This window comes from Vulpes vulpes, chromosome 13 (genome assembly GCF_048418805.1).
Source record: "Vulpes vulpes isolate BD-2025 chromosome 13, VulVul3, whole genome shotgun sequence".
NCBI classification, from domain to species: Eukaryota; Metazoa; Chordata; class Mammalia; order Carnivora; family Canidae; genus Vulpes; species Vulpes vulpes.
Window position 1 is genome coordinate 154,167,582 of NC_132792.1, and position 25,863 is coordinate 154,193,444.

Sequence of the window (25,863 nt, forward strand, 5' to 3'; positions counted from 1 at the left end):
TTTAAATTAAAAATAACTTTTATTTCTTATTACAAAGCAATACATATTACTGACGTATTTTAGCATGATTTTATTTATCCAGGAAATAAACTTCTCACCAGAGAAATGCATCTCTTGGCTGATACTTATAATAAAAATCAATGAGAAAGTAAAATATTCAAAAGAAATCCACTGTGCCCTACCATGGTTGTCATCCTTTTCAGAAGGCAGGTACCTAGACCCTGGAAATTTAATTTAAGGTAATACTATGGACATCAGACTTAAAATCTCAACCTCCCTAAATTTCTACCGAAAAACAGACAACACCAATTATCTAACATTCCGATCAACATACATGCAGACACTACTACAGGACTTAAAAGTATCTCACATGGATGAATAAATAGCTAAATAAAAACATTATCTGATTATCAACAGACATTGCGTTCAGATGCAGAAAGAAACCTGCATCACAAGAACAAAATCGTCACAGTACCGCACGCTACGAGCGGCCAGATGAAAAGCCCCTGCTACAGAGCAGAGTCAGGAGCCTTTCTGAAGGCAGCTTTGTGCGTATAAAATAAGCTCCTGGTTGCTGGATGCTGAACTGCCTGCAGCCCAGCTCATCACATCTTAGGTAACAGAGCCCTGTATCATCCACAGTATAAAAGAACCATGAAAAGCTGCATTTCATTACCTTTCTCTTTACTTACCCTCTTGCCCAGCAAGTGGGTATCTGCATGAAAGGAAAAAATTATTTAGAAAGCTAAAAACTTACTATTCTTAAAAAAAAAAAAAAAAGGATTTTGCTTATATTTATCCTTTGGAGCTTCCATACCCTCCTTTGGAGTAGTGACATATTTAAATCACATTGACAGAGAATCACATTGCTCTAGAGAACTACCTGGCTTAACTTCACAGGAAACCAAATGATGGATGTATCAAGGACTTGGCTCTCCCCTGCTCCCCCAGCATAAGACACCTACATAAGAGGTCTGCTTAAAAGACCAGCAGACCTAATAGTGACAATTAGCTAGGAGGCAGGCATCAGAACCAGCTGCTTTCTTAGAGACATCATAGTGACAGACCCCACAGGAAGTCATGTCCCCCTGCACCCGTTGTGAAGCAAGAACTCCCAAGGAACCCTCTTTCATTCTTCAGGTAATGTCAACGGCACCCTACCTTTCTCTCCAGCCCTCATTCCCAACTGGTGGAGGATGACCTAGCCCTCTGTAGCTATGAGGGGACACAGCATCCAGTAGAAAATACTGGATGTAGCTACTTCTGAAACAGGAACTTTGACGATGGGTACTCGTTCTGGGGAGCCTCGCGGTCATGATCCTACCCTTATGGGGCCTGGAACAAGGAAAAATCTCTCTAATGACAAGAAGGCTGACCGAGACTGTTCTTCCATCACCGCAGAAGAGACAATTCAGGGACTGAATTTCTCAGATACCCGCTATTCACCTGGTGAGTTTGTGTCGTTTCCAATGTGACAAAAAAGGGACTGCTAGCATGCATCCGTCGTGCGCGCGCCCGCTAGCCTGGAAGGGATGCAGAGACCAGCTCTCACAGCACAGAACAGGCTTGCGGCAGTGCAGCCCTCCCCTTGGAAACACATCTCAAGAGGCGCGTTCACATTTCAGAAAAGAATAGGCAGCCAGGGATACAATCGCAGGTGGGAAGTGAAATTCAGAAACAGAACAAGACTGGCCAACTGGGCTCACACCCCAGCAGAGATAATACAAACTCATCGGCTCAGGCTGTTGGATGTTTTGAGGCAAAGGGAAGTCAAGTCTTCCTGTGTAACAGACATTCCCATTAGGCCCGAGGGGAAGACATGTAATGTTTTTCCAGGCCTCATTTTGGTGGCCCTGAATGTCCAATCCCAGCTTAACTTCCTGATGGAGCCCCCATGGAGCTGGCATCCCCAGGCTCTGCAGTAGTAGATCTCAGAGAGGTCTGGCCTCGGCCTTCACGTCGTCATCATCGGCAAAGCGGGGTGAGGGACGCTGAAGGGGAGTGAGGGCCTAAGCACGGCCAACCCAGTTTCCGCCTGGGAGCTAGAGGGGAAGAGAGACAGAGCTGTTAACCCCACACCGACAAAGGACAAAACACAAGAATCCCTCCCCTCCCCTCCTTTGCACTGGCCCCCCACTGCCCATGACCCCACGTCCACACACATGCATGGACCCTCTGTTGTGCTCCCCTTGACCCTTTACCAAACTCCGACAGCACAGTCAGGGGCTTCTTTCCCTGAGAAACCAACCTTTGCGGCCTTGTTGGACCAGGCACTCCTTCCAGACCTAGACCATAAGCTATATACCCAAGATAGGAGGCAGAAGCTGTGGGAAGCCCTGTGGTAAAAAGGAGAGCATGGAGGCTGCTATCAACCAAAAGACCATGGTGACAAATGGCACTGCAGTCAGAGGCTCCTCGGCTTCTGAGGAGGCTCTCTACGGTCCCTTCCGAAATCCGTCAGAGCAGAAATCAGCTTCTTCCCAGAAGCTGGGGCTGAACGTTTTGTGAGGAGCTCTTCCCCCTAGAGCAGTGAATCCCAAGTGTTAAATTTGCATGTGAATCACTGGGTAATAAGCCTATGAAGATGAAGATTCCGATGACAGGGTCTGCATGGCTAATGAGTTCCTGCTCCTCCTGAGGCTAACAGGGAATGAGGCGCGAGGCGGTGACACACTTCCACCTGTATTTCCTGTCCCAGAAGTTTAATGCCATTTCATTCTGTTGACTGCAAGGTCTTTAGAAACAGGCAGGTCATGTTCTAGAAGGGGCGGCCCACTAAATTCTAAGAGATCTCCACGTTTTTTTCTTTACAATAATGAGTTACGTGTTGCTAACGGGAGTCATAGTACAGTGTAGGCAAAGGCAATTTTTTCTTAATTCTTGAAGAGGTGCCAGAAACGTATACACAGCTTCTACCGGAGTTCACGTGCCTTCCATAATGTCCTACCCATCCTTCCCAGAAGGTGGTGGAAGAGAGCCATGCCCACACCAAGGAATCCAGTCATGCTGCCAACTGGCTTTCAGGAGTCTGACCTCAATCATGGAGCAGCAGCAGCACAGTTTGGGAGGTGGAGGAGTGGATGGAGAACACAACTCAAAATACAAAACAAAAAACCCAGAAGCCTTCTGATAGGTTCAAGTTACTCAACAATTTTATTTACCCGTTCTATACACACACACACACACACACACATACACACAAAAGCACATTTCAAATATAGTTATACACACCTTCTGTGGATCTGAGTGCATATTTTGATATCATGTCACCACATTAAATCAGAATGCTGGTAAGGACTCACATTACTGTTTCACCAGAGCTGTGCCTAGAAAATCCACAGGATAACTCTAGTACGTGAGTTCCCAATTCAGTCCGTTCCCTTCAACCATTTCCTATTCCCTCCAAGGGGCACAGCTGGTGATCAGTCCTTTGCTTTTGCCACAGTAAAACCATCACCATATCAGACGAGTGGATTTTGTAATTTCAACACAATAAAAAAGAAATGTACACAAACAATTCAGATACAAAAACATTGAGTTGATAGATATTGGTCCTAGGTCCCCAGTGAAAGGCTGATTGGAAAGAATACTTTTGCCACCTCTTAAAATCCATTTTTAAATGTAAAATTTCCTTTGCATTTTTATTTATTAGAGTAAGAGCCAGATGCACGGGAGACAGAAAACAACAGCATTATCCACTGCTGTATCCCGGGACAGGGAAGCTGAGGACACAGCAGGGTCAGCAGCCGCTGGTGAAAGGCAAGTCGTGCCTACAAGTGGGTGAATGAGTGGAATGAATGCAGGCAGAGGTAACAATTTCAGGCTTTGAGCAGGCATCTCCTTCGCTGAGTTCACAAAGCATTATACACAAGTGATGTTCAATCTTCGTTTGCTACAAAATTATGAGAATTTGGCTGCTACTCTAAATGAAATGTCTATTTAAAATCATAGTGTACAGAACTTCCCCCTGAAAAAACATGTGAAGTGTTTACGTCCTTTTGTTGAAGGACACATGCGACAGACACAGAATTCTAGTAATACGCATCTGCTACTAACGGGTACAATTAGCAAACAGACTGTTGGATGACAAGAAACCTACTGGAGTCCGTCAGCCAGTCAGCCAGCATATTGTTATCGCCAGATACAGTCTTCTAGACACCAGGCGTCTAAATTAGATTCCTGGGAAGTCAGAGATCCATCCTGCCAATGCTGCAACCTGGCTCAACTGTTAGATATTTTTAAAATTAAAATTTTTAAAACATGACCAAGTCAAAATGTATGCTAGGAAACCTGGGTAAATTGGTCAAATTTCTGGAAAACAAACACAACATGGCTTCTGAACTCAACACAATGGAATGTCCATCCGTAAGACTGTATAACCCAGATACAGTCCCTCAATCATTAGACTTTCTTCCCCCTGTCCTTTGGCTACCCCAAGCACCAATGGGTTTCTCCAGAACCTAGACCTCCTACTCAGAGAAAAACCGTAAGATGGATTTATTTCCACAGTTATGTCAAGTTTCTTGAGAATGCTGGTGCCTCTGTAGATCCGTTTGTGGGTTACAAAGAGGAGCACCCAGAACCTCACAGGAAACACTCATCCATTCAGCCTGGGAATACAGACACGTTGTATTCCTAACTCTAAATTCTTGTGGGGGGGGGGGGGAACAACCAACCAACCAACCCTGAGACAATAAGACAGGACAGACCCAACAGCACAATGCAATGTTCTTAAAAGATTTTCTTACTCTACTTTGGGGCTAAATGTAAAACACTCTCCTTATCAAAACCAAACCAAACCAAAGGCAATACAGATTAATAAGAACTAAATTCTAATTTGAGGGTTAAGAGACAAAGAGAAGCTAGTTCCCCAATTCTCTTCAGATTCCTCTTTCAAGTCTGTCACGAAATTCATCATTCAGCTTCCAAACAAGAAAATAAAATATACAGGGATTTTCCTTTCCCCATTTACTAGATTAAATAATTTAAACAGGCTAAAGCCTTCCCTTATTTCTCCCACAATGAAACCGAAAGCCTCAGCAAAAGGTGCTCTGGGACACCTCCTTTCTTTGTACGATCCGTGATCTAGACATGATTACGGTAACGTGTAGATACAACTAACACATGTTCCAGTAAGAAAGGAAGAAGAGGAGAGAAAGGGCAGGAAGCAGAGTGTCTCTGAAATGTGGAGCAAGAGCTCTGTTCCACTCTATTCTACTGGCTTCTTGCTGCTCAAACTTCTCTGGAGGGATCTTGCTCTAAAACCTGAAGGGTGCCGAGAGCCTCACTACCGTCTCTGGTGTCTTAATTTCTTGTGTCACCTCGGGCTCTCCCTTTGGGGGAAGCAAACTAGCATGCGGGAGGGTGGAGATACGAGGAGCAGGCTGAGGGCCACAGAGAACATCCTGGCAACCTGCGTCTCATGCTGGGGTTCACAAAAAGGGTAACATAAGGCTTGTGCGCCAGAGAATTCTCCTCTAAGAGTATGCACAGCTCAGATCCAAAGTCTTTGGATCAAAATGCTCCTGCTTGTCATTCATTAGCTCTGAATTGTTCTTAGTGCACAGCAGGAAAAAAAAAAAACTTGAATGAATAACCATTTGGCCTAAGGGTGCTGCCGGCCACTCTGGTTCCACCAGGGCTTGTAAAAGTGCCCCACCTTCTGCCTAGATCACATCTCATCCCCACCTGCGGGAGGAGGATTCTCACCTCCTACCCCCCTTTAGTCTCACAGGACAAGAGAAAAGCCAGAAGTAATCTAAACTCCACTTTGATGTCCACACTTACAGACTCAAGGTGTTGCTCTTTCACAAATGTTCATCTGTTATAGTCATATAACCTGTCTTCGAAATAACCTTCTTCAGGGCAAGAACCTTCTCTTCCATTTCCCTGTCCTCTACCATCATCACTGCCTCCCACCCAGCCCGAAGCCCTCATGAAGACCCTATGTACACGGAATGTAACGGCAAAGCTGTACGGCAGCTTAGATGCAACGGGGGGCAGAAGCTAGGCGTGCAACCTTTTTGGAAAAACTGTGATGTCCTACTCGGGATGTAAGAATAAAGGACTCTAGGTCACAAGTCGGCTGCTTGTGATGATAACCTTTACCATCCTACAGGTTTTATCTCTGTGCCTTTATCCAGAGCACTGAAAATTCCCAGCTATGACCCAAGGGCATTTATTCACACAGTGGTTGTGTGAATCACATCACCCTGCAGCGCAAAGGGTTAAAGATGGGACTAGAACCTAGAGCAACCCTCTCAAACACAGCAGCCTGCCCTCAAGGGGGTCACTTCATGTAACACTGTGATCTGCTCTCACGTCTAACTCCAGGGAATTGCCCTTTGAGAGCCAAGGAGAATTCAGAATTCTAGGTTGATGCTCTGGCCAAGGAACTATTCTCCCCACAGCTAAAGTGGAACTCGAGTATGAATCGGAATCTTCAGCGAAGTTATTTCAACGCATACATAGCCAGACCCCAACCCCAGAGATTCTGAATTTGTGTGAAGTCTAAAGTGGACCAGAGCACGTACATGTTTCAAAAATTCTAAAGGGGGGGGGGGGGAATCCCTGGATGGCGCAGCGGTTTAGCACCTGCCTTTGGCCCAGAGCGCGATCCTGGAGTCCCAGGATCGAGCCCCGCGCATCAGGTTCCCTGCATGGAGCCTGCAAATCCCTCTGCCTGTGTCTCTGCCTCTCTCTCTATGTCTATCATAAATAAATAAATCTTTAAAAAAAAAATTCTAAAGAGGATTCGAATGAATGCTCCTAGATGAGAACCATGACAAAAGGTCTTCTATTAGCAAACAAAAACACCCTTGGCCTAAAGCTCACTTGCTCTTGCCGGTTTCCTCTGAATGACAAATTGATAACTTTAAGGTGTGGATTCATCCCATCACTTATAAAAATCTCATGAGAAATCAGGACTTCCCTCTCAGAAGACTGCACATATATTCATGTTTTATATGCACAATTGGAGGGCCACCAAGGAGCTAAGAATCCCCTGCTCTAAACATTTCCTGTTTAACCCTGCGGAGAAAATAAAATGACAGAAGCAAATAGGCAATTCCAGACAACTCAGAGCTAGACCCCTCAGGGTCCCAAAGACTCCGGGACATTAAGATGGAAGAAAGAATACACCCGTGAGAAGATTAAGTTCATCATCAGGCCTCTCCCAGACTTAGGAGAAAACAACAACAACATTGCTCATGCAAAATTTTTTTAATCTAAAGTGGAGTGTTGAAAATTACAGGAAAATAAGCTCTAGTGACCTCTTCCCTGCTGTCTGCCTTGAGCAATGCCAGCATCACTGGTGACTCTTTAACCTAACTCTGTCCTACACAGCCCCAGAGGTCACTGGCCTCGGCAGGAAAGTTGCTGTGGATGGCAAAGCTGGAAGCCACTGGAAAAAAAAGACATGGCTGCCCTACAAGAGACCTGCAAGAGCTAGAGAATGTCCTCTTCCCCTAAACCTCACTCTACAGCTGCCAAAACAACCTATGCCTGGCTTTTGAAGTGAAAAATACCAACCAAGACATTTTGCACACACTCAGAGCCAACTCCCCCCAGGGCCTCGTAGATTCAGGACTGGTTCTCACCAAAGGAGGCACGTACTCTCACCCTATGTCCACTTGCAGGCTCCAGAGCATCTGTGGATGTTCTACAGCCTAGACTGACCCTTTCAGGACCTGGCTTGAGAGGAAAGGAGAGGGAAAAAAAAAAAAGCTCCCCCAGTCTGGATCCATTGAGGCCCCCTGCCGAGAGCATCAACAGAGCCTAGACTTCTCTCTCGCCACCCCTCCCCTGCTCCACAGACACCACGACGACAATGCCATGCACCACACCGGACAATCCAAAGGGGAGGTGAGCGAGGGGGGGGACAAAGCAGGCAAGTAAGGGCTGTGAGTAGAGCACACCTCGAAGAGACAAAGGTGAAGGAAAAATGGGCTTCTGCGTCCCCCTCCGTCCCACCCCCCACTTTACCAACACAAGGACGTTAGGGGTTTAGACACCAGGGACAAGAACCAAGTCTACGGGGCAGGCTTAACCTCAGACCCAGCTATGCTAAGCACCCAGGGGAGCGTATCCCTTTTCCTCCTTCTCCAGACCACCCCAAATGAGGACGTGTCCTGAAATACCCACTGGTCAAATGGCCCCTGGGCAGGGACATGTTTCACACTGGAGAACAGCTAAGATTGGTCTGGAAACACGTGAGCTCACGTTCTGTGTTAAGATCCGTGGTGGAGCACTGGGGGTAGGGGCTGGAAGTTAAATGACTCCTTGGTGCTTAGTGACAAGGGCAGGAGGCCAAGCCTGGAGGGGACACACGGTTACACCACCGGAATGCTGACTTGGGTCTTCGGCTGGTCGGCCCCTTCTTGCGTGTCCAGGGCACGGAGAGGGCTGAGGGGCTTGAGGGGCCGGCTCCCAACACTGTAATTTCTTGGACGCCTTATTGTATTCGAACTGGACAGAGGCGTAAAGCTGTTCCTTCTCATCCTTACAGGGGTTTGGTTCTTGGGGAAGTTGTTCTGATTGGAAATGGAGGGACACCACACAAATGAAAGCCAAGCCAAAAGCTCACTCATAAAGGTTAAATAATGCTTGTAACCACAACAGTTTTCTCCACTCCTGCTCCTCTGCAGAGAGAGTCTCTCATAAGACATGGGCCATGGCCTTATCGCTAAGTCCCAGGACACTAAAGGGTTGTAGAAGGAGCAGCTCCTTGAGTATTACTCCAGAGGAGGAAGGAGGGCCCATGGAAGGAAGGGGCTTATTTAAGATCACACAAATTATCAGGACACACCTAGGAACAAACCCTATACCTCCTGACCCCACCTTACAGGCTCCTCTGGATCCTACTTTCTAAAGGGAGCACTCCGGGCGGGGGGGGGGGGGGGGGGGGGGGGGGCGGGGGGAATCTGCCCCTGTGTTTCAGCCAAACACTTGCCATACCTAACTGGATTTCCAGGAGCCAACTTTCGAAGTTAAAACTCATGAAAGAGGTACTAATTTAAAAAGCCATTAATTCCAACATCTCTTCCTTTTGGAAGTAAGCAGACTACATAGGACATGAGTTCTGGATGTGTCTTCCTTTTGTACGTGAACAAAACCCCAGTCTCGTGACGCCAAAGGTTCAAAGACTCAAGGTGGCAGGGAGCCTGCACGATCATCTGTGGGAAAATACTTACGGCTGGCTTGTCGCGGTGAGTGTTCACAGCCTCCACGTTGAGTTTAATTGTTTCCACTTTGCATCCTGGGGAAACAAGAAGGAGAAAGGCCTTCAGGAAAAAAGCTCCAAGAACTATTCCTTAGTTTCAGTGTGAGAAACATACCACGTAAGAATGTATATATTCCCAAACACACATACACATCCCTTTTCTAAAAGATTTTATTCACTTATTAGAGACAGGACACGCACACGCACACGTGAGCTCTCACACAGAAGGGGGACGGGCAGAGGGAGCAGCAGTCCTGGCTAGGCGCAGAGCCCGACACGCAGTGGGATTCCAGGCCCCCGGGATCATGACCCGAGACGAAGTCAGACGCCTCACCGACCGAGCCACCCAGGCGCCCCCCATACATCCTTTCAAAAATGGAAGGTACTGAAGCAATTCCTCTGGTACACAGGGGTGATGACAGGCTTCTAGAGAAGATTCAAACAGCCTGACTTGCTGCAATTCCCCCACCCCCCGCCCAGCAGCCGCCAAGCTTATGGTTACCGTAGGCCACAGGAGTAAGTTTGAAGATGGTATGGAGAGGGCACCTCAAGTACGGTAGCTCATCTGGAAGCAGAAAGGCAGGGGAGAGAAGTCTCTCAGTACCGCGTCGTAAGGTCAAGTCGCTGGGGAAATCTAAGGAGCTTGCGGGGTTGTCTTTACCTTGACCCCGGGTTGTACAACTCCACCCCTAAACCCCAGACAATGATCAGGATGGCCACCAAGAAGCTGCCCAAGCTACTGAGAGGCTAACATCCGTCCATTTTAGATTTTTCCATGCGGCAGAACAGGAACAAGTGCAGAAGCCAGGACCCGGTGGAAGCGCAGACTGTGGCCCCCTGGGTGTCCCGAAGGCCCAATCCTCGGGCTTCCCAGCAGCTCAGATAGAGGAGGAAGGGAAGGGGCAGGGGCAGAAAAGTCAGCAACTTCCTTACAGCTCTATCCAGAAACTATCCTGTGCTGCATCCAAAGGATGAAGATGCTTCTAAGACATGGCCCTCCTTACAGCCAAACAACCAGCCGGGAATATTCAACCACTTTTCTGATTCTGCCAAGAGAGTCAGCTTGACGCCGGCCCTTTAGCCAAGCTGGATGAAGGAGCTCCAGGAGCAGCCACTCTCCACTGGGGGCTTTTGTACCAAAGGAGTAAATTCAGCAAGTAGTTGGCGCAGTGGCTGCTGGGAGCCCCACACTGCTGCCAGAAGAATGCACTCCAATTTGAGTAGAAGAGGGGGAGGTTCGGTTGCCCGGGATCCTGGTGCCATCCTGAATCCAGGCCCCTCCCCATAAATGTGTCCCCTGGCCCTTTCCTCAAATGTCACCTGCACCCTTGTCCAAGAAGTAGGCCAGCAGGCAGCGCATGACAGCCTGGTGGGAGATGACGAGGACGTTGCCCTGGCGCTCCAGCTCCATGATGACGGGCTCCAGCCGCTGTACCAGGTCCTGGTAGGACTGTGGGGGAAGTGAGGCAGACTGGTAGAAGGCCAGGCTCAGGCTGGCAGCCAAGGCGGTGGCTGGCTCCAGAGTCAAGAGGCCACTTCTCCTTCCCCAGCGGGCTTTCCTGCTGGAGATTCAGCGACTTCGAGTCGCCGGCTAACTCCCCCAGCCCTGGGATCCCTTGAGAATACTCAGACCTCTCAAGAGTAACAGTCAGGTCAAGAAAACTACAGGTCAAAACGAGGAAATGTGAATTCAGCCTGTGTCTTATATTTCCTTCCCCCAGACGAACAGGCAGCGCGTGAGGCAAGGAGAGGCTCCTAGGGGTTTCCAGAACCTCTCCCATTGGCTCTAGCTATGAAGTCGCTCAGGCCAGCCAACAGCCTCAAACACAAAAGGTGACAGGGAAATCATTCATCCCCCATATATTTACTCGAGCCTATGCCTGCTTGGGTGGGGGTGGGACCTAGGGAGTGCAATGAAGAAAAAAAAAGTAAAAAAAAAAAAAAAAAAGATGTTGATTCTACAACTAATCAACACAGAAGACATCCTGGCACTCTCTTCCCTGGAGAGACATTGGACTGTCTAAGCTGAATTAAATGTGACCCAAAGGCCAGAGGACGAAACTACACGATGCCTTGACTAAACTTTCTAGACCCCCCACCTCCCACCCGATCCTTCCCCCAAGTTAAAGCAGTCGCCCCACATGAGGAGAAACCTCACCTCCCCACCAGGGTACCGATACAGGTATTTCTCTTGATCTCGAAGAGCGAACTCGTCCGGGTACTGCTTCTCAATCTGTGCATAGGTCATCTCCTCGCACACGCCCTGCAGGGAGCCACACAGGCTGCAGGAGGGAGGCCAGCCCCCGCGGCCCACCCGAACTGAGGAATCCAGCTTCTTACTGCGCACCAGGCACCGTGCCAGGTCCTTGCCTGGGCGGTTGGGACTAGCAGGAGGAGGGCCACTGCACAGAGGACGTGGCATCTCCAGCTTATGCTGCCACTTGCTCGGACTCTTCAGAGAAGTTAAAGGTCCGAGAAAAGTCAGCAGGATAAAGGGATCAGGAAGCAGGGGAGGAGAAGAAACTGAAGGGGCAAGAAAATTCTTGCAGAAGGCGTTAAGAGTACAGAGGAAGAAAAGAAAAAGAAATGCCTGCTTTTGTGTTCAAGGACGGGGAAGCCAAAAATTGGAAAGGAGTTTTCTAAGCAGAAATTTAAAAAGTGAGTTGTCAGCTATTTCTTCTTCCCAAGAGAAAAAAATACAAGGGAACCAAATGGAGCTGCATTCTCCCCAGGTGCCAGGGGGCCTAGGTCACAGAATGGTTTGGGGCCGTCACTGGCACAGGTGCTACCTGGTAGTTCTAGTCTTCTAGATCAAACCGCCCATATCATGACTTCTGAGGGCTCTTGCTGGAATATGAGACTCTTACTGGCTTTGTAGCCATCAGAGTTCCTACTCACAGCATCGATCTCGTTCAGAATCTTCCACTGCTCATAGGTCACACCCAGGGATTCAGCGGTCTGGATAGTCCTCTTTAGCTGGCTCGTCCACACTTTGAGGTCTGCTATCTCCTGTTCCTCCAGAAACTTCTTTAAAGCCTGGGCAAACTGAGGTTGGAGATAGAAATTTTCAAAGGAGAGAAACGGGTGCGTGCGTGTGCATGTGTGTGCACACACACACACTCACAATTGCTAACTCGGCCTATAAAGGATGATATGTAGGACCACGATCAAAATCCAAAAAGTACTACACAGTTATGATAAACCCAAGAGGAAATGAACTTCCACTGGAGCATCCTGTACTGTGCTAAGCATACAAGTCGTGCCCAATAAATAACTGACGGTTGAATTAACAGCAGAAGTGGTTCCCAAGTTACCATATTACAACACAGCCAGAATGAGTGGATGAGAAGAGGTCTTCAGCATTTGCTTGACCATCTGAAACTACCATCTAAGCCCCAATGGGGGGATAAGAGAGATGACCTCCACCACGCCCTTCCTCCAACTCTAAGCCTGGGAAATCCAGCCTACTGCTGAACATCTCACCTGTTTTCCCCGAGCCGAGAGGCCAGAGTCACCCCCAATCTTCCCCAAGAGATTGAATTCGCTCTCTCCATGCCGGCAAAGGTAAATGGTACGAGGCTGCACGTGGATATTCATGAGGTAGTAGACGATCTTGCTCTGGATGTAGTCCTGGACTCTGTTCACTAAAAATCGCTGGCCCACGTTTATCACCTTGATGAAAGAAAGATCCCTGGGACAGAGCAGGAGAAAGAGAGAACCCGTGAGATTGATAATTTGAGGAGAACAGCAGGAAGGGAAGGATTCCCACAATGACTTGTGGGCTCAAGGCCCCTCTTTCTCCTCTCCTGTCAGAGTTGACCCCCATGTAAGGAACCAAGCAGTAAGAGACGGATTACACCTCAGACCCGAGGAGGTAAGATGTCCCAAACTTCTGGCCAACCTACCATTCCTTCAGTGCCTATGGTATGCCATGTAGTGTAGGTAAGTATGATATGAAGAATCCAGGCTTTCCCTCAAGAGCTAGGCTAGGTGACCTCACAATTTTGCTAACCCTAAAGTTTGGTGAGAAGCACAACCCCCATGTGAGGCAGTCAAGACCCGGCCCGGGGACAGCATCACAGGCAGGCAAGATCTCTGCAGAATCTTAGAGATCTCTACACATCCCCTGCATCCACCTAATCAAGCCTCTCTCAGAGGTACTTCCGCAGTGGTTGCATCATCAGACAATTTCTCTCACTGTAAAAATAATAAATGCATATTCCAAAAAAAACTTTCAAAAAAAGGTGGAATGATGCAAACAAAAATCACCCAAACGCTACCATCAGAAATACTATCTATAAACCTACACACACTGTTCTAGAATGTTTTCCTACATAGGGCTTCAATGTAGAAGAATATACTATTACACCATTTCTAGAGCAATGGTTTTAACCTCTGTAGGAAGGAACACCTCCCAATACTAACATTCTGGGCAATCGACTTGAAGGAACTTAAAAAGACTCAAAACATTGAGCAGACCACTAACACACCGGAACAGAGGACTATGCACGCTTTTCTCACCATCTTCAACATGGATTTGTCATTTTACTACGGCTCTTACATCTCACACACACCAAGTTAACCCACACTGAGGGCTGTGTTGCCAACAGACACTACCACATTAATAATGGCTGGCACCCCATCAGACATTTCTGATGAGCCAGGCGTGTTCTTAAGGACTTTCCCTCGGTGGCGCAGCGGTTTAGCGCCTGCCTTTGGCCCAGGGCGCGATCCTGGAGACCCGGGATCGAATCCCACATCGGGCTCCCGGTGCATGGAGCCTGCTTCTCCCTCCGCCTATGCCTCTGCCTCTCTCTCTCTCTCTGTGACTATCATAAGTAAATAAAAATTAAAAAAAAAAAAAAAGATCTTAAAAAAAAAGGACTTTACATACTTTATATACATATGTGTGCGTATATACATACACACGTATCTGTACATACATACACACATTTTATATATAACATTTATATGTTCGTTACATTTTTACTTACATTTGTATCATGTGCAATTATACATAACATTGTGTATATATATTTATTTGTACAGTACATTTTACATAAACATACATTTTTACTGTTACTATTCCAAGCATAATATGCCTACTTCTACACTAACGTATGTTACGCTATAACGTGTGTGTATATATGTAGTATATAGTATATATATGTAGAGTATAAATACATACACATACACACAATAAACTTTAAAATTGATCGAAAGCTGATGACGCATCTCTACAACACCCTAGATCCGAACTACTGATTTTGCTCCCCAGGGACACATGGCAACACCTGAAAACATCTTGGGTCGTCGCGGGTTGGGAGTGTTACCGACAGCTAGTGAGCAGAGGCCAGGGAGGCTGCTGGACATCCTACAATGCACAGGGCCCCCTAGGGCTGTAACAAAGAATTAGCTGGCTCAAAATGTCAGCAGTGCAGAGACTGAGAAATCCTGTTTTAGAGGACAGAGAGGAAGAACTGACGATAGAAGACACTTCCCTGTGCGAGTGTAAGATGCAACCTACACAGAAGCCACAAATCCATACCTTGTTTCTCTGGAATGATGGAAACATTACAGGCCTGGATGGTCAGCAGAAAGTATGCGGACAGAGGGAGGAAGGCTCTTTTCTCAAGCGAGACCCCTGCCTCAGGCCCTTCAAACCGTGGCCTCAAACCTTACTTGTCATAGTTGTCTGGGTCAAGGGGTCGGTAGGTGACTTTGTAGCACTCGATTCTCTTTAGGAAGTCCTCCATCACATTCTCCCTGTTCCTTTCAGGGTAGTCCGGGCTCGACACCTTTACCTCCTGGAATCATAGGGAGAGTAGGGCCTGGTCAGAGGTGTGCCCTTAACACCCCTCCTGCAAACAGCCAATGCTAAATAAAGAGAAGGAAGTCCATAGAAGGGCCCTTTTGCTGGCACGTTGGCAGTCCTTGTTTACTAAGCACCCCCTCCCTGTCCTGTGACCCTGGCAACCAAGAAAGGAAAGACAACTGGGAGTCATGTGCCTGCCCTTGGCTGAAGGACTGAGACAGTCACACAGCTCAAACTGCTCCTGGGCCCCAATCCCTTTATGGGTCCTGCTAGGGACACAGAATGGATTTCAATTTCTCTGTACGGTCACTCTGAATAGGGTGCATGATGTGGCATGCCTGACTTGGACCAGATGCCTCTTCTTAGACGTGTCCGAGTTCCCACACTGCTAGGAGAGCACTACATGATACCAGGTCTACATAGCACAGTACAACCTGTCAGATGGGCACTGGTTTATACCATGACTGGACAGGGCATGAGGCACTCAGGGCATAGAGCACTGACAGTCAGTGGGCAGAGCACTTTCCTGCATGGTGGCCCTGACAGACAGTGAAGAGACTAATCTACTCTGAAGACATCCCCAGGTCTCAGCATCCAGCTAGTCCCCAGAAAACAGAACCAAAACTCCTACAGTCTAAGTCTTGGCTTCAAACGACAGCCCATTCTTCCTTTATTCCTCAAAGTCTCAGTTTCTTCCCCTAAGGGAAGAACGTGGAAGTCTAAAATGGTGCTCTGGAAGATCAAAAAGATCACCCTGCACTGTTAACCGGGTCTCTTTCTTTCTTTCATTACCCAGCAGACTCTCCCCCCATCACCCACCAACACACACATAACATAACCCAAGGGAGAAAGGACAGGAGATGGTATGCAAGGGGTGTCACCTACCAGGATGTTGGCAGCAATGACATCAGGATCATCGCAGACAGATTCCACAAAGAATACCTGGCCAGGGAGAGAAGGCGGTGATAAATGAGCCAAAAATGCCCAGGCTGTTCATTAACAGCCTATATTCATGCCTGCCCCACTGCAGCCACCACAGCCCCCAGGATTTTCTTTCATGGACGTGGCCTTCAAGGCCTCTTCATTCAGAAGTAGCTCTTACCACATCCCCCGGGCCTCAGACATACAGGCTAAGGGGCTGAGAAAGCACCTAAAAGAAAACACTCAAGGAGTGGGGGTATTCCCCAAGAGAAGCAAAGCGGATAGCCAATCCTGTCCTCACCCGCCAGAGTCAGATCTGCACATCCCTCCTGACTCCCCACCTCCACTCATCCCTTTCCTCCAGCATGGAGCCAGATCCTACCTTGAAGGAATTCTCCTTGGCAAAGCTCAAAATCATGTCCCTCCTCTCCCTGGTGGTATTGGTGGCATCGAACACCTGGGAAGAGAGGCCACGAAGTAGATGAGTAGGCTAGGAGAACTGCAATCCCACCAAGGCAGACCTAACGTGAGGCTGTGCCATCTCTTGGATGGAGATCGAGATGGGGAAGAAGCAGGGAAGGCTTACAGCAATCTGCCCGTTCTCCTCAGTAAGATACGCCTTCACATCTTCCAGCGCCACCAAAGCACACTGTCTGCCGTCAGAACAGAGGACATCATGAGGGTAGTGCCAGGTAAGTTCAGGCACAGCCAGAGAACGAACCACTGGGCTGCTGGGGGAGTCACGTGCCTTCCCTCCTGGTTTTCCCTGTGGTCAAAATTTTCCCCTAACTAGACTTTTCAACTTCCCCACTGTTTTTGGACCAGCCTAGATCTTTCCCCTTCCCCTGCCCCATGCATATAAGGTATCCCTCTATAGGTTTACTCTGCAAACATACATGCATCTCCCTGAGCCTGTTCTTCTACGTACCTAAGCCCAACGTGACCTGTCCACCAAATAATTTCCAGTTCAAATTCCCACTGATATTACTGAATATTTAGTGAAAGGAAAACCCAAGCCCTGCCACATCCAGACTTATGATGGCAGAGAAAGAGCTGGCTGGGAGGTCAGGCCTAAGAAGACTCACTTGCGGATCTTCATGGCCTCCTCATTGTCGTGTCGGAAGAAGTCGTAGGACTTATAGGACTTGACTGCTTCACGTCGATATACCCCAAGATTAAACACTGCAGATGACACCAACAGCCTTCAGCAGTGAAACAATACAATGGCCCCACCAAAGGGGACTTCTTGATCTAACGTCAGAGTGGCCAAGGAAATGAAAAAAAAAAGCACCATGGTACTTTGGGAACAATACCAGATTTAAGAGTCAAGTTAGAATCAAGTTCAGGCTTATGAGACCTTGAACAAGTCTTAAACTGTCTGAGTTTCAATTTCCTCAGCCACTTTGGCTATTTCACAGTAGTACTGCTAGGATTAGACAAGATGATATAGAGGGACGTAAAGCCCTATACCGTCCAAGGCATGCCCTCAAAACTAGGGCAGTCCACCCAGGCCAAGAGAAAACAGGTCTATAAACAAGGAATAAATCTAGTAAATCAGGAATCAACTACTATTTCTTCCAGGAGCACCCTGTAACCCTGATGCCAAGGAGAGTGAGTCTCCCAAAGGCCTGCGAGGCCCAAGAACTAGTCCTTTCCCTTCCCAAGGAATAAATGACCTGCACCTACCTTTGGTGGGCACCCCAATCCAGTTGAGGTAGCGTGTGAGTTTCTTAGACACATACGTTTTGCCCCGGGCTGGCAAGCCAATCATAACGATGAGAGTTGGGGAGTTGGTCATATAAGATGCCCACGCTAGAATGGAAAGAGAACAGAACTGAATGGCTTAGGGGCTGCGGAAGGTTTGTGCCCTGGGCTAGGAACTTATAGACCATAACCTCGTTTAATCTTCATACACCTCAGTAAAGCCAGGGGGAGGACTGGGATGGCAAATAGAAGAGCTATCAGACCAAACTCCTAAAAGAAAACTAAAAGGTCATATAAATTTCCAAGTACCCAACCAAGACATGTCTTCCCGACATGGACAAAGTCTCCACAGAGGTACCTAAGGTGGAAAGAGAGGCCAATGTGGCAAAGATGGAAAGATTAAGAACCACGGCACCTTCCTTAACATGAAAATATCTAATAACACAAGAACAATAGGGCTGTGGAGGCACGCCTTGTGCCTGGAGATTCTCCAGTGATGAGCCAGCCTGACTCCTACAATAGGTCCAACAGAGTTTCTATCCTGAGGATCCCATCTATCCCTTCAGAGCCATGGGCAAGAACTAGCTTGCCCACTGTAAAAAGGGCCTGGTCTCAAGCCGTTCTGGCCTTTGTGCTTAAGACAAGCTTAAGCCAGAATTTCTAAACCATAGTGGGATGCAGACTGTGGCAAACCCTACTTGACGCAAGTTCTAAGGTCTGTGTCCTGAGGTCTATGAGTAGACCTCAGGAAGCTTCACAGTAAAGCTAGCCTATAAGGGCATCATGGCCAGTCGGCCTCGTTGGCCACATGAAAACAAGAAATTTAGAAGCAGGAACAGCCACTCATCCATCCTTCCTTACGAGACTTATTTCGGGAACGCTCACGTACGGCTCACTCGACAGGCAGGGCAACCTAGATGGTCAAGTGACTTGCCTAAGGCTACAGGATGAGTCATGGAAGCGCTGGCATTAGAATCCAGAGCTTGTGCCTCCTCCGCAGCTTGCTCAACAGGGGCTGGTTCCTCCCTGCCCATCCTGCCACAGAGGGGTGGGAGGGGAGGGGCCCCCACTGCGGCTGCCCACTTTCCTGGGGCCAGCACCCAACCTGAGGTTGGGTAAGGAGGACTCAGGCTCTGTGGGCTCCTGTGAGGGGAGGCCCTGCCCAGGGATGGGAGGGAGAAAGAATGGCCTTCGCTTTCCACTTCCCAGCACTGCTTTCCGGAAGGTGCCCTGCAGGTTGCTGCTGCTTCTCTGCTCTGGGACAAGGTGACCCTGTGAAGCTAAGAAACAATTCAGTAAAGCTGAGGTACTTGCATGGGAAAGTCATTTTCAACAGATCTCACTGGAGAAGCAGGGAGAAGGACCTATAGTTGACCTCAGAAGGAAGAGCGTTTCCTGGGGATGTGGGGCAACAAGTACCCAGAAACCAACGAGTGGCCCCAGTGCTGAGGGAGGAGTGGATGCCCGGACTCCGGGTCAGAGGACTTGGCCTTTGGTCCTTCACCCGTGGCCCACATGGAAACTTCCTGGGCGTGGGCAGGGACTCCTCCAGAGCAGGTAAAGAGCAACGTAAGTGATTTTCATCCGTGTCCAAACAGGGAGCACGAAGGCAGGAAAACATCAGCCTGCAGCCTCAGCTCATGTGAACCCCTGATCTCTGACCCAATAGGTCTGCCCGGGGAAGGCTGCCTCGGGTGTCAGCAGTACAGTCCTCATGAATCTTCACTTTCTCCAGCTCAGCACCACACTCTGCTCAATCCCTCATGATCTGCCTCATTACCTGCATTTCTGGGCCTGCTTTGTCCACAACTCCCAGCCCATTAGGCACTTCTCCCCAAAGGTCCTCTTGCTCTCCCCTAAAGCTAAAAATGAACTGATGCTCGGGAGCTGCTCTGAAGCTGAACATTGGACCAGCTGCTGCATGTTTACCTAACTGAACAGAGAATGCTAAAGAGCAAAAGAAAACCGGGGTCCCTAAGGACTCCCCAAGGCACCACACCTCCCACGTCCGGGCTTCTCATTTTTCAGAGTACAAAACTAAAACTAAAACTCACTTCCCATCTCAAACTGCCACGTTGACAAAACTAGGAACGTTCTGTCCTGCCTGTTACAAAACAAAACCACTGCCACCTTAATTTGAACAGTAGATAGTTCAAGCTGATTCATTTCAGAGACAATATAACCTACCTCTTGGCATATAATGGAAAGCCTGAAACGCTCTCCTACCTTCTTTACACAAGATTTAATTCACTTTCTCAAACCTGGCTCTGCCTCTCGAACATACTTAGAGGAACTGAGGGCTTGGGAACTTCCCTCCTACAAACAGAAACAAACCCAGGCAAGTGAAGAGCTTGGCCCACAATTCCACAGCAGAAAGTCAAGGTCAGGGCTCTGAGCGGACTCCTGGTTTCGTGACTGCCCCATCAGCCCCGGCCACCAGATCTTGTCAGCACCTGGCGAAGGGAGCCATGTGGTGAGCATGACTATGCTCTCTAATCTAATCCTGAAGGGTGCTCTAGTAGGTCAGTGGTTCCCAGCCTTTTGGTGAACAAGGCTTTCTTCCACTATTTGTTCTAAACAGGCCCAGTATTTTTGAAATATGCAAGCTGATTAAAATGTGTTTCACTTGTATTTTTTCCATTCATGAGATGTCATAAAACTGCATAATTATCTCCTACTATTTGACTGATAGGCAAGAAATAACCAAGTTCTGTGGCTAAACACTGAGAAAGTTAACGTTGCAGCTCTAGGTGACAATGCTGATTTCCATCCATGCACTTTGAAATATTACGAATAGCTAACAATATAGAACTTTTTAGGAGAATAGATTAGCAATATTGCTCAACATTTCAATTGTCTTTCCTCCTATTACATCTATAGGAAAAGTTGCTGGTGCAAACATGCAGCTTTCTGTGCAAGGATGCTCCCCTGCAGCACTGTTTGTGATGGTGGGACACTGGAAACAGGGCAATTCAAATGTCCATAAGGAAGGAAGCTGGCCTATCCATATAATGCTATACTATGCAGAGAGGTAAATCTGGATTTACAAACACAAGGAAAACCCCATGATATAGTAAGTTTTTGTTTTTTTTTTAAAGAAACAAAAAAAAAAAAAAGGAAAATTGCAGCAGAACAGAATATATGCAGTGTGAATCTATTTTCATTAACAGGATACACCAGAAGATGTCAGAAAAATCGAACTTAAGGACAGGAGAAATTGTGGGAGACTTTTTTACTTTTTACTTTCTGTTTTGTTTGAATTTTTCACAAACATGTCTTGCTTTTGTAAATGAGGAAAGGTACACATGGGAAGCTGTTTCGGACCTACTCAAAATCCCACAGAATAAAAGAAACAAAGAAAAGCATGTATACACTCACCCCTGCCCCCACCTGCCTAATTCCTGAGGTGCCTGAAACCAGTCTATCTGAGCACTTTGAAGGAACCTCTGCCAGCAACTACTCGCTGATGTTCCAGTAACGCTCCTTTGGGAGGTTTGGGCTCCCTGAAGTCCTTCTCCAGTCCTTCTCTGAGTGAAGTTAGCCAACAAGGTGTAATTGGCAGCAAGGGGATAACGGCTGAGCTATTAATAAAGCAATTGCTAGGTGTGAGCACAGTCAGGGGAGCCTGCTCCAACACCCAGGCAAGCGATGGAGAGAAGGAAATAAACACCTTTTTCTCCTTTGACTTTGGCTGCAGCAGTCTCGCAGTCCAACCCATGAGGGGAGAAGAGAGAGAGTAAATGAATGATGGTGGAGTCAGGACAACCCAGATGCTTCTAGTGGGGGCGAAGAGGATGGAGTTTGGAGAGGAGAAATCAGAGCACGGAGCAGGAATCAGGGTCTAGAGGATCAAAAGGGGAGACCTGGGATTACTGTCTCCTTGACTATCAAGAGCCCTCAAGGCAGAAAAACTGCAGAAGAGTTTGAATGGCACATAGCAGGTTTCTGTGGAGAATAAAGCTGACGCTGGACACTGTGCAGCCCAGGTTGCCACCTGCACTCTATAACCTTTTGAATCAAGTGTTCCAATAACACAAATGCAGCTCTCTTTAGAACTCCCAAATCTGGGTTACAGTATTGTCTAGAGAAGAAAACATCCTTTACTGAAAATCTAATCCTTCATAGGGCTCTTTTAAATCGTTAGCTCCCAGCACAGCATTTACAGTACGATTCAATTTATATGCAACGAAAAGTCACCAATGAAAAATAATACGCTTTTGCTCTATAAACACTCTTCTAAGTGCTTACTTATATTTACTCATTTAGTTCTCACATTGCTCTTCGGGGAGGCACTATTAGTATCTCCATTTTATGAGTAAGCATACTAAGGCACAGAGAGGATAAGCAACTTGTTCAAGGGCATGAAGCTAGAAAGGAGTAAAACAAGGATTCAAACCCAGGCAGTCCAACTCCAAGGGCTGCACTCAAACATCATGCTATCCTAGTTTTCTTTCATGGGGTCTTGCACTCAGTACCTGGCTTCCTGCCCTGGTAGAGGAAGGAGCCCCTAATCGTGCAGATGTGCCAACCCCAGTATCACATCCAAACAAGCTGCCTCTGTCGCAGCACAAAGCCCAGCAAGCTTCATTAGTGATAGATGAAAACAGATTATCATCATCAATCACGAGACTAACAAGGACATGACATCAAGGTTGAGACTCTGGGGAAAGATTTGATCATGACAGGATTGATTTTCCAGGTCTTATTCTGGTCGGCTATTTCCACTTGCTGTATACAGGACCGCTGACGTGAGAACGGACTGACAGAGTTCCAAAGGAAAGGTACATCTGGAAGCAAGGGCAAGGGTTAGCATTCCTGGAGGGTCCCCAGAAACTGTAGGGACCAGTTGCGCAAGACCTTTTGGCCATACAGTCTATAAATGAGGATTAGGAACTCAGATGCAGAGTGAGAAGAAACGATGTTTCACTTCTATGCAAACCCACCTGCTGTCTCTGTTTATAGAACTGGCATGGAAACTGTCTCAGTGAAACCTGTCCTCAGAGGAATGAACCTGCAGGAAAGGCAGCTTGCAAAGTGCAAAGGCTAGCCCAGTGGGAAAACAGGGTGCCCAAGTCACAGTGAGAGGTCAGATGTCAGAACCTGACTCTCCTGAGGCCTGTCAAAATTAACTACTACTGGCTTTTACCTGCAATTTCTGCAGTGCGCAGCACCCTCACAAAACATGGCCCCAAAATAAAAGGAAACTGTTAACAGTATCAGCCCTAAGTAATCCCCGCACCTGCCACTCTGCCTTAATCTCTGTGTGGGTAACTTTCAACATCAATCAAGTGTGCAGATCCCCCTACGAGACAGCTAGAGAAAGCAGTAAGAAAATGTGGGGATATACCAGCCGTCTGGCCCCAGTGACAGACATTTCACTGGGCCTACTGATTTCAGACAAGAAATTCCCCTGGTAGACTTGGGTTTTAAGTTCCCATGTCAAAGAATTCTCTCTCCCACCATGTATCAAAATCTACCATTACAACTATAGCCCAAAGAGAAAAATCCCGGGAGGGAGCAGCCCCCCTCCTGTTTCCCCAGACTCACAACATTTCTTCTCTGACATTCGAAGACTGGAGGTTTTGGTTTCATAGCTGTTGTTGTTCTGTTCCGAGGAAGATTCAATACTCCCAGACATGGCAGCACTTCCGGAGATGTCTGAAAGGGACAAAAGGAATGTAAGGAAGGAGACATCCCTCAAGAGAGTCAGTGAAGAGGACAGGTGCAGAGCAGTGAAAGAATCTTGGGCCAAGGGGATCCCTGGGTGGCTCAGCAGTTTAGAGCCTGCCTTCAGCCCAGGGCATGATCCTGGAGACCTGGATGGAGTCCCACGTCGGGCTGCCTGCGTGGAGCCTGCTCCTCCCTCTGCCTGTGTCTCTGCCTCTCTCTCTATAGTCTCTCCTAAATAAATACAATCTTTAAAAACATTTTTTTAAAAAGGTGTTGTTTAAAAAAAAAAAAAGAACCTTGGGCCAAGAATCAAGTTCAGCCCTCTTGCTCTGGGTTAATAGCTCCGATGCCCCTAGATAAGTCCTCCTTAGCCCTGTTTCTTCGTCTGTAAACTCCGTTGCACTAGAACCTTGCCCTTTTAATGCTGACTTGGGAGTTACATTTACACAAATCGGCTCCTCCAATCCTCCTAATAATACTTCCGCAAGGCATAGGTGGCTACCATTGCTACTTTCGCCCAAAATGTACAGGTTGAAAGACGGAATTCAGTCAAATGAAGTGGCTCATCCACATTCCTTCCTGACCTCAGATTCTCGTTTTCGGAGCTGGGAAGAACAGCGGCACGAGTCAAGAAGTCAAGGGTGGGCGAATGGGCTGCAGAGATCGGTCCAGTTCGTGCTTGTGAAGTCAGTCATTGCAGTCCAAGGGCAGGATTCGGTCCTGCCAAAAAAAAAAAAAAAAAAAAACCGGGAGAAGTGGGGGAAAGCTCAAACACGGTCCCTGATGGAAAAGCTGTGACCGGACCCGGTGACCACCCCGGCGCGTCATCGCCATCTCTCCTCCGGGTTCCCACCCTCCAGCCCTTGCTCTGCACCCTCTCCCCACCTGCCCCTCGGCTCGGAGTCTGTAAGGAACACTGGGGAGCCAAGAGGTGGTAAATGACTTCCCCAAGGTCACCTGCCGAATGTGACTCCCAGCTGGGGTGGGCGAGCCTCGTGCTCACGCCCCGCAGCCAGACAGGCAGCGCGTGGGGACCAAAGGTCCTACAGCTCCGAGCACCCTGCACGGTTCTCCCGCCGACCGCACCAACCCTCCGAGCCAGGGCACCGGCCGCCGCCCCCTCCCCCGCGAGGCATCTCGCCCCGCCCCGCCCCGGGCCCTGCGGCGCGGCCGCCGCTCACCCTCGGAGCCCTCCGCAGCTCCCCCCGGCAGTGGCCCCCGCACCGGCCCCGGGACGCCGCGGACGGAAGCCGGCACATCACGTGCCCCGGCCAGGCTCCGCCACCCTGGCGTCGGTCCTCACCTGGAGAGGCTCATCCGCCAATCCGGCGCCCGCAGGCTCCCCGGGGCGGGGCTCCGATCGCAACCGCGGACGGCGGCCGCGGAAGGTGGAAGGAGAAACCGCGCAGTCCGGAGCTCGCGAGCTCCCCGGCGTCCCCGCACCGGGGAGGTGCGTTGCGTCGTTGCTAGGCAACTCCCAGGGCTGGGGGCGGGGCCAACCAAGGCGACGCCCCGCCCCCGGGAGATGGGCGGGGGGGGCTTCCTCTCGCGAGAGTGGCCGGCACAGACGTCGGGAGGGGCTGGGACGTGTTAGCACCGGGGAAGCCTTGCGGGGTTAACGCTTTCCTCCCTGAACCCCGGGGGGCTCGGGACGCCCGTGAGCTGCAGCGTAAACTCGAGAAGGTGCTGGAGCCGACGGCGCCGTGGGGCGCGTGCGTGCGCTCGTAGGCCGGACCCCGGGCCGCTCCGGTTGCCCCAGCAGGAGCCTCCCGCGGTCCCCCGGCGCCGGCCGGCTCCGAGCACCAGATGGGGAGGCTGCTTCGGCAGACACCAGCAGAAGGACGCGGGGTCGCGAAAGGTGTCCGAAAAGGCAAAAAGCTTTCATAAAACGTAGAGGTGGGGGGGGGGGCGGCTCGTAGGGTAGACAGGGGAGTTTGCAATGTCGCGTGCACTTTTCAGCTGCCCCCAGGCCTTTTCTGATGATGCTGGATTCTGTTGATGAGCCCAAACCCCAGGGCACGCAGGTGCGCTGCTTCGGGTCCCGGGGGCGTGCGCGCGTGCGTGCATAAGTAAGGACTAGGGATTTCTTGGAAAAGAAAGAAAATCAGGGAGGCAAAAATAAATGAATAAGGACTATGGATTTCTTGGGAAAGAAGTCCAGAGAGGCCAAAATAAATAAATATATATATATAAATATACTATGGATTTCTTGGAAAAGAAAGGAACTCAGAGAGGCAAAAATAAATATATAAATAAATATATTTATTTATAATATATAAATATATATTTATATATATAAATTATATATATTTTATAAATATATATATATATAGCAATATATAAATAAATGCTATGGATTTCTTGGAAAAGAAATTCAGAGAGGCAAAAATAAATAAAGACGGACTATGGATTTCTTGGAAAAGAAATTCAGGGAGGCAAAAATAAATGAATGAATGAATGAATGAATGAGTGAATAAATAAGGACTATGGATTTCTTGGAAGAGAAAGAAATTCAGGGGGGCAAAAATAAATG

The 25,863-nt window shown here is 48.4% G+C and overlaps 1 protein-coding gene across 23 annotated transcripts; it reads right to left on the bottom strand.

The window, feature by feature from the left end:
* Positions 1-25,416, bottom strand: PFKFB2 (6-phosphofructo-2-kinase/fructose-2,6-biphosphatase 2). 23 transcript variants are annotated; one of them, XM_025987306.2, is made up of 17 exons: positions 24,634-25,416; positions 23,915-24,050; positions 23,208-23,318; positions 17,643-17,768; positions 17,042-17,138; positions 16,543-16,609; positions 16,339-16,413; positions 15,921-15,977; positions 14,903-15,027; positions 12,704-12,911; positions 12,119-12,265; positions 11,379-11,483; positions 10,541-10,670; positions 9,723-9,785; positions 9,192-9,256; positions 8,352-8,531; positions 1-2,042 (listed from the first exon to the last, which is right to left on the bottom strand). In XM_025987306.2, exons 3-17 carry the CDS (start codon positions 23,296-23,298, stop codon positions 2,010-2,012), a joined length of 1,569 nt encoding a protein of 522 aa, XP_025843091.1. In that variant the 5' UTR covers positions 23,299-23,318; positions 23,915-24,050; positions 24,634-25,416; the 3' UTR covers positions 1-2,009. The 23 variants fall into 23 exon arrangements, with proteins under 23 accessions (XP_025843091.1, XP_025843095.1, XP_072589497.1 ...); XM_025987310.2 differs by having other exon boundaries at positions 23,211-23,318; positions 24,634-24,792; XM_072733396.1 differs by having other exon boundaries at positions 17,042-17,207; positions 24,634-24,769.
* Between the last annotated feature and the right edge of the window lie 447 nt (positions 25,417-25,863).